The sequence below is a fragment of the Coenobita brevimanus genome, chromosome 18 (assembly GCF_032717465.1).
Source record: "Coenobita brevimanus isolate Jiangsu-jjx chromosome 18, ASM3271746v2, whole genome shotgun sequence".
In the NCBI taxonomy this organism is placed as follows: domain Eukaryota; kingdom Metazoa; phylum Arthropoda; class Malacostraca; order Decapoda; family Coenobitidae; genus Coenobita; species Coenobita brevimanus.
Window position 1 is genome coordinate 18,400,921 of NC_136971.1, and position 13,032 is coordinate 18,413,952.

The 13,032-nt window shown below is 40.6% G+C and overlaps 1 protein-coding gene across 2 annotated transcripts in view; it reads right to left on the reverse strand.

Moving 5' to 3' along the window:
* The window catches only part of LOC145391506 (EH domain-containing protein 3-like), a 176,617-nt gene that overhangs the window by 38,076 nt on the left and 125,509 nt on the right, over positions 1 to 13,032 (reverse strand). For both annotated transcript variants that reach the window (XM_080266133.1, XM_080266132.1), the window contains exons 2-3: positions 5,392 to 5,500; positions 2,745 to 2,909 (exon numbers count right to left, since the gene is read on the reverse strand). In XM_080266133.1, the coding sequence (XP_080122259.1) occupies positions 2,745 to 2,909; positions 5,392 to 5,500 (274 nt within the window). The remainder of the gene's footprint in view (positions 1 to 2,744; positions 2,910 to 5,391; positions 5,501 to 13,032) is intronic.

The window sequence follows — 13,032 nt, forward strand, 5'->3', positions numbered from 1 at the left end:
CTGTACTACAAGTGGTAGAGAGTTATCTGAATCTAATGAGGACATTTTGCTGCTGTAAGTGTGTTAACTGATACTGAATATTTTAAATGGATACATACAGGGGTGGGAGGGGGGGGTTTACTTGTCACACAAGAGTAAACCTTTATGGCCTCGTGAAATAATAGGTGTATAGTCAAATAACGACGAACATGCCAAATCAATGTTTTTGGATAATCAGTGTTAGAAATTTGTTTCACTGTAACTCATTAACCTGGCGCATGCCGACTATTTTTAGCCCTCTGGGTCACCCCAGTGCCAGCCATTTTTTGATCTTTTTTTTTTTTTTTTTGGCTAGTATGATCGACTTTGATGTGGAAACAACGAATTTCACCATTAAAATGCTCACCGAGGCTCGGAAATCAGTTTTATTGGGTCCTGCATACTCGGGTAAAGGTATAGCCGCTCTCTCATGCTCACCACGTACGTGAGAAAGCCGTTTTCTATGTAAGGTATACTCAGGTATTTATTCATTCATTCATTGCCAGACGCCATGTATCCCATACGGGGTGGCCAAGGGCTCAGAGTTAATTGTTTTACAGGGAGGGGCACTAATCCTCCACCAAACCCACTTGACATGTAGGGATGCCAACAGCATCTGGTGTTCCCAAGCGGTCACCCATCCAAGTACTAACCAGACCCAGGTATTTATGCTGGGAAGGTATAGCAATGTTCAGTGCACTTTTCTGGTCACTTATTACTTCAGCATCTATCACAATTTGCATGTCTTTCTCGCTGTGAATGCATTATCTTACACTTATTTGAAGATAGGTACAACCTGACTTCATTACGTACCGTCTTGGCATTTACAAGAAGGTATTTACAACCTGACTTCACTATATAGTCCTTACACTTACAAGAAAATATTTTCAACTTACACTTACATGAAAATATTTACAAAATGCCTTCACTATGTACAGCACTGGGTGAGGCACACAGGCAGAGTGAGGCAGAGCAAGCGTGAGGGGGGGACCAAGTGAGTGTATGGCCCTGACAGCCTGGGGGATGGTGGAGGAACAGTTACCTTACATGCCTGCCAATTTTTACCCGTGAATCTTGAAAAATGTGGTCACAGTGAAGTTTGTTATTTTTGACCGTTTTAAAACGGCACTGGCACGCGGCGGGTTAACCAGTAACTCAATTTCAAAAAATCATGTCTCAAAAAATAGAGCTGGTAAAATATTTTAAGACACAAAAGAATAAAGCACAAAATATACAATACATCAGGTTATAATGCTGTTCAGTTATTAACCCCATACAACAGTACCTCATGAGAAAAAAAAAAATTAAAATAACCACAAAAATGAGAAGAAGGACAGTCACCAACTCATGTGCAGCAGTGTTGCATGTATTTAAGTGCTATGTGTGTGCATGTGGAGGGGGGGGAGGTGAGGATTAACAGTAGTCCAGTATACAGTCGGTCTAATGCCTTCCGTTCATCACTAACTTGCTTCAGATTAGGACCAGTGCCTCGCTTGCCAGTTTCCACTGATCCAGTAACGGTCACTTTGTTGGGTACAGAACAAACTCTACACTCACCTAAACCGTGAATGCTGAGGAATGATGATTGACAAATATCAAGTCACATTAGCATACTCAACACAATAACTACTCGCATGTGACTTGCGTGATTTACAGCCCTCGACATGAGGCCACTTCATGGTAACGCTTTTCACATGACTGGCAATGTAACTGTTCTGTCTGTTGCAATCATTCATTGCCCAAATAGCTGTAAACAGACCACTCACTTTATCAATGCCCAAGTTACTGAAGCAGCCACACTTACAAGGAAGAATGATTTTCCTAGATGGCACTTCCTTTTCTGCGCTATAACTCATGTATGCTTCCTCAGCATTTCATTTTTGCTTGGCAACTGCATGTTTCCAAAAAGATGGATCACGTTTTTGTTTCTGTGTATGCTCAGGGACTACTTGGTCATTATCATTATGTAAGTCACTCATGTTGTAATGTAAATCACTGTACATCTGAGGTGAAAATTATGTAATAAACCAAAAGCACTGAGAAGGGCCAGATATGACCACACCCACCAGCCAACACACCCACAAAACATGGCCACTGATTGGATGTGAGTGTGACATCATCATGAGACCCACCCCTCATTGGCAGCCTGGAGGAGTGCTTGCTGGCATGTTCGTCTTTCTTCCACTACAACTTTCCTCGGGAGAGACACAGACCACGTGTGCCAACCTGCAGCGTGTTGGGACAAGAATCTACCTTGTTGTATAGGACTTTCGATGACGTTGTTAAGACGAACATACCATGAAAACGTTTCCACTGGATATAAAAATGGCAGACGAGTGTGATGCAACCTAAATCTCAATTTTAGATATTTGGCACATTCGTTGTTATTCGACTAAATGCCTCATATAACCTCTGTTCTAACCACTCAGGTATCCAAAAAATTAATATCCAAACTAACTTAATCCAAATCAGGGATTGCCTGTACAGTACATACACCTTGTGGGGATCTAGAGCCCCCATTTGGTAGACACCACCTCACCAAAGTCAGATCAGGGCTCTTTGCATGGAAAGATGCAAGGAAATATGGGGAGGTTTGGCTCCAGGATGAATGCCAAAGCTAATCCATTCAGGGTGGATAGCACCTTCACATGTAGGCTCTTCATCAGCATTCCAAGGCAGTATTTATTAAAAACATACATATAAAAGTAAATAATACACAATACTACCTGCATGCGTTTGAGCTCTGGGAAGTCGCCTGGTGAAATTTGATGCTCTCGTTGTATTTTTTCATAGATTGAACCAAGATTCTTAATCAGCTCTTTCTTCTTGTTTTCCCGCCCAAACATTGATGGCATTTCCTTCTTTAGCTCTGAGATGATGTATGCATGAACCTGCATGAAGAAATGATAAAGCTGCTGTGTGTACAAGTATAAAGTATGTATGAACTATTGTTAATCAATTCATACAAATATTATGATTACTGAATTCATTAGTACCTACTCATATCTATAACATACATCATACTTACACTCTACAGCTGCAAAATAATCACAATAATCATTATCACCATCATCATCATCATAATCATAACCATCAATATAACCCTGTTCCCACTACCATGTGAGATGGGTTGCATCCAGAAGTGGGGACAGAAAAACAATAAAATGTAAGAGTTATTAACAATATTAAGAAGCATTGTGGTGTGGATCTGGATGTGATAGAAAGCATTAGGATAAGCTGGAGGGATGGAGTGGAGAGGTATATGAGAAAGGGGGTCTGAGCTGGGGGGAAGACAGTGAAATGGTGGTGGACAGGGCGACATGGAAGTGATTTGTTTGTCGCCACCCCTTACAGGATTAAGGCATCTAGCATCAGACAGGTAGGTAGATAGATTAACTAATAAAACATGCTACACATCTACCAGTCACCCTTCACTTAAACCTACTTATATCTTGGGTCCACCCAGGCTTCATAGGGTTATATATCCCTGAAAATCATGGTGGGGTTGAGTAGTGACTACACTGTAAAAAAAAAAAAAAAAAAAAAAAAAAAAAAAGGGGGGGGCAACCTCTGTCATGTTTGTCCCCAAACATACTTATCCAATTTGTTTCTATCTTCCATCTCAAAATTTGCTTCCTCAGTTTCTCTTCCTTTCTTATACAGTCATCTACCACATCAAGCTCTCTTTTTACCCTTCTATGGCTGTTCTGACCCCTTTCCACACCCAAATTCACTCACTAATACTCTTCTTACCAATTCATTCATAAGTATTCTTTATACATAGCTATACTGTCTACAGATAGACAGATTTCCCGTTAATGAACAGACTTCGTCATTCCAGCTCCTTCACACACTCTCTACTGTCCCATACAACCTATGCACCTATATTCGGTATTTAATTGACCATTGTTCTTTTAAAAACTGCCTGGTTGCTCTTCCCAACATGTATACTTCCACTCTTTCCTCCTAATACACAGGAGTCCTTCTGCAGTTGTCTTACTATCAATTTTATTTTCCTTGTCAAATTACAATTTTACACCATAGTACTGTACAGTAATTTAAATTAAACTGATAAATATTTGCAGCTCTGAAATCTGGCCTGTTCTCTCTACAAACTTTGTTCAGAAACTTCAGAATCACCATCAATTATATGCAACAGATCTTAACCCCTTATTTCATAAATCACTTTATTCTCTCTACCTTCAGATGAATTAATTCAGTTTTTAAGAATTTTGGACTGGAGGGGTTATGGAAAGCTTTCTTACATCACATCAGTACTGAAGGTCTTACAAAACTAAATAAAACAGTCCCAGTGTTTAATATATATATATATATATATGTGCAGTGCGTCCCTGCGTCCAAGGCCTGGAGGGGCTGGGTTTACAATGGAAGAGTTGAGAGGTAGGATGGGACTGGAGTGTATTGGTGTTGTGATGAGGAGAGGTAGATTGAGGTGGTTTGGACATGTGGAGAGGATGGGGGGCGATAATTGGGCGGGGAAGGTGAGAAGTGTTAATATTGGGGGTGGGGCTATGAGGGGTAGACCGAGAAAGACATGGGACGAGGTCATTAAGTGTGACCTTAGGGTTAAGGGACTGAACAGGGAGGCTGCAATGGATCGTGCAGCGTGGAGAGCCGCCATTAGGTGACCAAGGCTGACACATGCAAGCATGTTGGAGCCTTTAAAAAACGAAAAACGAAAATATATATATATATATATATATATATATATATATATATATACCACATTTTGCAGCATAGAAGCCCTGCTTTTTTGTCTCAAAATTACCTTGAAATATCCCCATGCATCCTGGAGGCCAGACTAAGCAGGTTAGCTTGGCTCCACTTAGAAGAAACTCTTATACAGATGATCATTTCACTGCTTGGCAATCACAGGTATTTACTAGATTATAAAGACTTGATTTACTGTAATAAAATTACATGCACTTGTGTATATACTCAGGAGATTTTAGAAACATACAAGTCCAATAGCACAAAACACTAGAAGTTTGTTTACCATACAACTGGCCCTGTGATGGTTGTCCAGTCCAAAAACTTAAATGAGTTTAATGCAAAGCCTGACTGGCTGAGACACAGAGATGTGATCCCATGACCATAGCTCATTTCTTGTATCTCACAATCATGTAACTACAACAACTAGCTACACACACACACACACACACAATATATATATATATATATATATATATATGGCCTCACCCTGCTAAAGGTAGGTGATAATGAAACAAAACATTGAGAGGGTTATGCAATAAACAAAAGAAAAAGTTGAAAGGGTTATGGAGAGGAAAAAAAAAAAAAAAAAAAAAAAAAAAAAGTAATGAGAGGGTTATGCAGCTTTGTATGAGTCCTGACCTTTGCGAGACGGGCACGCTTGATCAGGTCATTGAGTTTCCTGAGGGCAGCATTGCGGGGAAGGGACTGAAGGTCAGCAAACAGGTCCTGCTCCTCTGCCTCAAACAATCTGCAAAAGGGATAGGTAAAAGTCAATCATATATTTTGAACAGAGTATTCAAATAAGCGGTTTTGTTTTTTTCACAACCCCTCTTCCTTGGCAATTAATTCAATATACTACACCTAAATATCCTCTTATCAGTTAATGATGAAAACTATGTTGACACTAAAACTATATAAATAACATGCAAGAGAATGCTAAGGTGAAATATGCAACAGAAATCACTAAGGATGAGATGCTGTTAATCATCATATGCCACTTGCAATTCAGTACAACCATTGGCTTAATTCCAGCAACCATGGGCATAGTGTACAACCATAGGCTTAATCCCATGAATTCAAGGACAGAGTACAACCACAGGCTTAATCCCTCCAACCTATGGACATACAGTACTTTTTACTACTGATAACTCAATATAATTTTCTATTATTTAAGGGAGACTGAGAACTGGAGGGGTCAGATACAGCCTTAAATTACCACTCCAACACAAAATGTATTTCCTAATAAAATAAAATAATCCAGTAGTGGCTAGAAAAACTAAACATTTGTATTCTACAGTAATATACCCACAGACTGAAGGAGTTGTCTAACTATTGTATTATGTTCCCTTTGTTACACTACTTACTACCAAGCTACTGTAATTACTTTTTTTCATGTAATACAATGACAGTAACATACGGATTACTATCTATCTACCTATAACCCGACGCCCTAATCCCGCAAAGGGTGGCCGCAGACAAAACGCCTCCAAGTCGCTGTCACCCACCATTTGACTACCCTCCCCCCAACTCACTCCCCCCTCCCTTATATACCTCTCAACTCCATCCCTCCACCTCATCCTCGGTCTACCCCTCCCTCTCCCTCCCTCCACCTCACCTACATACACCCTCTTAGTCTTTCATTCTCCATTCTCTCCACATGTGCAAACCACCTCACTGTATTTCTCCTAATCTTCTCAACCACATCCACATCCACCCCACAACGTTCCTTCACTTCTTCATTCGTCAACCTGTCCCTCCATGTCACTCCACATGCTCCTCTCAAGTAACTCATTGCCACTGCTCTCACTCTTGAAACATGAAAAAACAATCAAAGACGACATAAAAAAAAAGCATAATCAATTCAGTAGTGTAGTCTTTTTGTGCTTTGTGTCATACATGAACAATGGTGTTAAGGACAGTCAAAAGGTGATTACGGGGTCAACTAAAAATCTTTACTAGCTAGGCAATTTTCAAGTGGTAAGCAGAGGGCAATACAATAAAGTTTTTCTTAATTACATCCCTTGTTAATAAACCTCGAGAAATAATTTATACAGCATTTTATTAAAATGAGCAATGGAAAATTTACTGACCTTAGGGATGAACGAAGTATCTGATGGCAATGAAGGCTGTATTTATCCCTTCATATTTGCCAACGTAAGCTAATATAAATAAAATCGTACCAAGATAGAAGGAATACTTACAAACTCATGCCGAAGACATTAAGAGAACTCAAACATCATGCTAGTAAGAGTGGAACAGCTCCGTACGATGCCCTCAACTACCACCATATTCGAGCACAGTTCATTACCGTTGTCTACATATGATTTTATTCAACTTAAGAAGGGTCTGTAGTGTAGCTGCATCTCCTAAGCTAAGTAAGTCCTTCCAAACAGCAAGAAAAATATATGCAAAACATCATCACATTGAGAGGGTTAGGACTTGAAAGCAAGAAGTTATTTTTTGGGAAGGCCATGAGGGAACAGAAAAGTGTGTGTGTGTGTGTGTGTGTAATTCACCGGGTCGGTCAGGATCACTTGATGGTCGTGATCGTCAGCTTTTACCCTCCCGGAAGGGAACTGAGAGCTCATATAGTCCGATCTAAGGGCAAGGCTGTGACCTTCACACACACACACACACACACACACACACACACACACCCGTCCCCTTGCTCAAGGGGGACAGTAACCACCCACTTCGTCAGTGAAACTTTTCGCAACCTGAGCGAGGCGCGAACTCCCGTCCACCAGTTGACAAGCGGGAACGTTACCACTGCACCAGCGAGCGGTGTGTGTGTGTGTGTGTGTGTGTGTGTGTGTGTGTGTGTGTGTGTGTGTGTGTGTGTGTGTGTGTGTGTGTGTGTGTGTGTGTGTGTGTGTGTGTGTGTGTGTGTGTGTGTGTGTGCGTACCGGTAGAGAGAGAGAGAGAGAGAGAGAGAGAGAGAGGAAATGAGGGAAAGAATGAGCGCGAAGGGAGGAGGAAAAGACTGAGAGGAAAGAGAAGAGGAAAAAAGAGGAGAAAGGATGGAAAGAGAGGAGGGAAAGAGTGAGAGGGAAGAGATGAGAAGAAGGGAGGGAAAGAGTAGGAGGGAAGAGAGGAGGGAAAGAGTGAGATGGAAGAAAAGAGAGAAAGAGTGAGAGGTACGAGAGGAGGAAAAGTGAGAGGGAATACAGGAAGGAAAGAGCGAGAAGGAAGACAGGAAGGGGAGAGTAAGAAGGTAGAAAACAGGGGAAGAGTGAGAAGGAAGAGAGGAGGGAAAGTGAGAGAAGAGAGGAGGGAAGGAGCGAGAGAGGAGAGGTGGGAAGGAGTAAAAGAAGAGAGGAGAGAAGGAGTGAGAGAAGAGAGGAGGGAGAGTGGGAGGGAAGAGAGGAGGGAAGGAGTGAGAGAACAGAGGACGGAGAGTGGGAGGGAAGAGAGGAGGGAAAGAGTGAGAGGACAGGAGGGGAAGAGTGTGAAGACAGGAGGTAGAGTGTGAAGAGAGGACGGAAAGAATGACAGGGATGAGCGGAGGGTAAAAGTGAGAGGGTGAAGAGAGAAGGCAAAGTGTGAGGGAGGTGAGGAGGAAAAGAGTGAGAAGGAAGAGAGAAGCAAAGGAGTGAGAGGGAGGAGAGAAGGGGAAATAGTGAGAGGGGAGAGGGGAGAGAAAGAGTGGGTAGGAAGAGAGGAGGAAAACAGAGAGAGAAGACATGAGATGAAGAGTGAGAGAGGAGAGGAGAGAAAGATTGAGAAGGAAGAGAAGAAAGAGTGAGAGGGAAGAGAAGAGGGAAAGGGTGAGAGGGATGAGAAATGGGAGAGGGTGAGGGGGAAGAGAGGAAGGAAAGAGTACGAGAGGAGTTGAGGGAAAAAAAAAAGTGAGAAAAGATGAAAGGGAGTAATAGGAAACAATGGAGGGTAAGAGGAATATGTGAAGAAAGAGGATGAAAGGAGGGAAAGAGGCTGAAACGGAAACGGGGAAGCGAAGGAAGTGCTGTGAGGGAGAATATGATAGCAAAGGCCACTGCCAGTAACATAACATATTCACCACGAGCATCACATTTAGGTTATACCCCTGGTGGAACCAAGCAATTTTATAAACACTCTCAGGCTCCTACGACTCACTCCCAGCTGAATAAAGTCGTCTGACGTCAATTGGAGAGTTGTCCCGACCATGAAAGAAGCGGTGGTGACAATAATGACATTCACACGCTCTTATGACTTAGGTGAATTTAATCGTCGGGGTCAGCTGGATCAGAATGCTTGAGTAGTCCCGACCATGAGAGGGTTAAACAAGACGAAAAATTGTAAAGGGGTTCACCACTTCTGGCCGAAGACATGAAGACAATTTTTGTCAATCTTACTACTACTTGATGATTTTAATGCTGCAGTTCTGACAGCACCTCAAAAGTGTAGGAGTTAATGAATACTGTGCTAACCCCTGCAGTTCCAAGTCTCTCCTACGAAGAATAAAAATATCCGAAGGCAGCAACAAGTAAGTATAAAAGAAAGAAAGAAAAAGTAAAGTGGCAAAACCTTTTAGACTGAAGATATTTTTCCGATATGACAATTTCATTCAATTTGGGATGGAATACTAACAATGAAAAATGTTAGTGATGGCTATATCTAACCTCATTTGGATGAGAGTCCTCTATGCTCGATAAAGGCGTGCGAAGGTGGCAGGGATAAATTAACCTCTTCAATCCGACAATGTAATTTATTCTTGTTAATATCCACGTAAAGTTTTTCAGCTTTGGAGAGACCTGTCGACTGGAGAGTTTGGTACTAATTCCCCTCTTCACTATCGTAGGTCTCGTCAGTGCTAAAAAAAAAAAAAAAAAAAAAAAAAAATAGTCTGGTGATAAGACAATAAAACAGGTCACCGTATTGAAGCTAATGAAGCGACAGCGCAGCACAGAAGATTAAATTTCATCCAGAACTTGATAAAAACAAACACCCATCACTGCTCCCTATACCGCTTCAACTCTTTCAATCCATTACTCTGTACTTATTTTTACCACCATATGATTTTTCCCCTCACTTCAGCAGGGATTTTTGCGCATGGAGGGGTTAATTTATAGCCTTCAATGACCCTGCGCTACATGGTCAATCTAGAAAGCTGAACAAAATCCTAGAGTACCAACAAAAATAAAATACAAGAGTATACGGTAAGTCATTGTCTGACGGCAACAAAAGTACCGTACCGTAAAACAATATTACGTCATTGCAGTGGAGCGGTTAATGCAAACTGTGAACAAGGATCGTAATATCTAAAACAGCCTATGCTGGAAAGTGGGAATACAGCTATACTCTCGTTTTATACTTTGCTTTTATTTTGCTGTTTTTTGCTTTTGAATGCAACGTTATCATAAAAATTGTCTATTAAAGTTCCAGCAGTACCTGTACAAGATGATGAGTAGTCGGCTTCCCCTAATTTTATGTAACGGTTATATAGACACGTAACGACCACCACTTACAAGACAAATTATTACAACATACATACAGGACAGATAATGTTTTTGGTCGTGTCTGTCTGTCTGTCTCTTGTCTCTTCGGGCTTTATGCCATATACGTAAAGCCTTTATATCTGCGATTTACAGAACATTTTACACTTAAATATTCAACTTCATGGTACTGATGCAAACTACTCGTAAGTTCTTTCGTTCAAGTTTTAAGTTTTCCTACACCTACAGTGCAGCCCGGGCCATAAACTAGCCCGGCAGGTGCAAACTACGAATATACACTGCAGAGGAAATATATCTATCTATCTATCTATCTATTGCCAGACGCCTCAATCCCGTTTGGGGTGGCCACAAACAAATCGCCTCCAAGTCGCCCTGTCCCCCGCCATTTCACTGCCCTGCTCCCAACTCACACCCCCCTCTCTCATATACCTCTCCACCCCATCCCTCCATCTCATCCTCGGCCTCCCCCTCCCTCTTTCCCCCTCCACCTCACTCATATACACTCTCTTCGTCAGTCTTTCACCCTCCATCCTCTCCACATAGCCAAACCACCTCAGTGTATTCCTCATAACGCTTCCTATCACATCCACATCCACACCACAACGTTACTTTATATATAAACTGTATATATATATATATATATATATATATATATATATATATATATATATATATATATATATATATATATATATATACTGTATATATATATATATACTGTATATATATATATATATATATATATATATATATATATATATTATATATATGGGCACATGACTTTTTCTACTTTAATCTTGCCGTCCTCTGAACGTTTACTCGGCTGAAGATAAGCCTTTCACACTGGAAAGATTATACGCTCGTATGCCTTTGATAAACCTCTGCCGTATAAGACCTTTCTTAACTTAGTCTTTGAGGAGCGGTGAAAATAACGTTCAAAGGATATCAGCCACATTCAAAATGTTAAAAACCTTGACTTACACACTTCATTCTTCGTAGGTTGAGTTACTGGTCTTATCATAACTCGATTTTAACCTGGCCTTAGCAAGAGTAAAAAAAGGACAAGTATCTCCGCCACGTATACAGTAAGTCGTTTCTATATGAAGGTCATCAGGCACTGGTCAAGGTCACTTATATACAAGCAGGCAGCTGGACCAGGTCTCGAGGTTTTCCAGTTTTGACAATTTCACTAAGAACTATTTTTTTTTTTTTTTCAGATGGTATTATTCAGCTCAAGAAACTTCACATACTGGAAAGGATAGATATAGGTTTCATTAACCCTTTCAGGACAAGAGATCTTTCCTACACTGAAGAGTCGTCTGGAAGAAGAATAAAAAAAAAAATCATCTCACTGAAGAGGCTACACTGTAAACATTATTACTAAACATAATGAATTAGAATATACGCACAAATTTAGTAAATAATTTACAATGATATGAAATTACCAAAGCACTACCATACAGAGGAGCACAATTTCAAATATTTTAACATGATATTCGTACTCCAAGGGTGTAATTGGTCAACACAGTACTGACAGTGCTTGCCTGTGTCACACTCCCATACACACGATGAAGCAAAAGCTGATACATCCCAGTTCAAACTTAGCTTTGAAAACTAGCCTTACAACTCAAGTAGTTCAAGTGGCTGATACGGTACCATACCGGCAGAGATTCTCTCTCTCTCTCTGCCCTTAAAAACAGATACAGTAGATACCAATGCATGCATGCAGGCAAGCCTCTACACACACACACACACACACACACACACACACACACACACACACAAACATATATATATATATATATATATATATATATATATATATATATATATATATATATATATATATATATATATATATATATATATATAATATAATCACGAAACACCCATCTACAACAAAATCGTGGGCAAAACTGTGTCATGCACATACAAGCTCACCTTCATACATAACAAAGACCTTACCTACCTTCCTACCAACACGCACACACCACACACAAATTCCTCCCCTGACATTCCTTAGCCCCCCCTTCCCTCCCCACCCCTGGCACCCTCCTCACTTCGATCCTATCCTCCCTTCCCGCACTCCCTCCTCACAGTCGTCCTTTTTCTTATCTGCCCCTCTTCTATTTTTTACTCATATACATCGTCATGTTTTTTTTTTTTTTAATGTCTTTTACCCTGAAAGCATTTTTTTTTTCCTTTGCAATCTCCAGGCACAAGTTGGGGAGACTTTCGAACTGGGGGCGTTAGATCTAGCCTTCACTTGCCCCCTCCACTACCAGGTGGCTCTCACATACTGAATAAAATCGACTGGCCACAGCAGCAATATACGATTAAAATACATCATCGTACAGTAGTGAAAAGGTTAATACTTATTTTTCTTCTCTTTTCCCCATCCCTTCTTTTCCACAGTTCCATTGGCTGTGTCTATTATATTCCTCTGCTTCGTATCGCCTCAATTGCGACCATTCTTAGCAAATTATCTCCTGCCTTCGTGTCTCTCTCTCTCTCTCTCTCTCTCTCTCTCTCCAGTCACATTTTTCCCATCTTCTTTAGGCTACTACCAAACTTTTTCTTTTTTATGTTTACGAAGGTTTCTAGTAGCGAAGACGTTATGATGGCTATATATAATTCTCCACATTATAAAGGATATTCCAGGCTTACAATCAACTTAAGAACGCAAAAATATAATAAAGCTCTCATCGTAGTGAAAGGCTAAAGGACTGTTTGTAATCTCTTCACTAAAATGCGTTTCTCTAAAGTTATCAAAATCATCTGGAAGTAGCAGGAATGAGAGAGAGAGAGAGAGAGAGAGAGAGAGAGAGAGAGAGAGAGAGAGAGA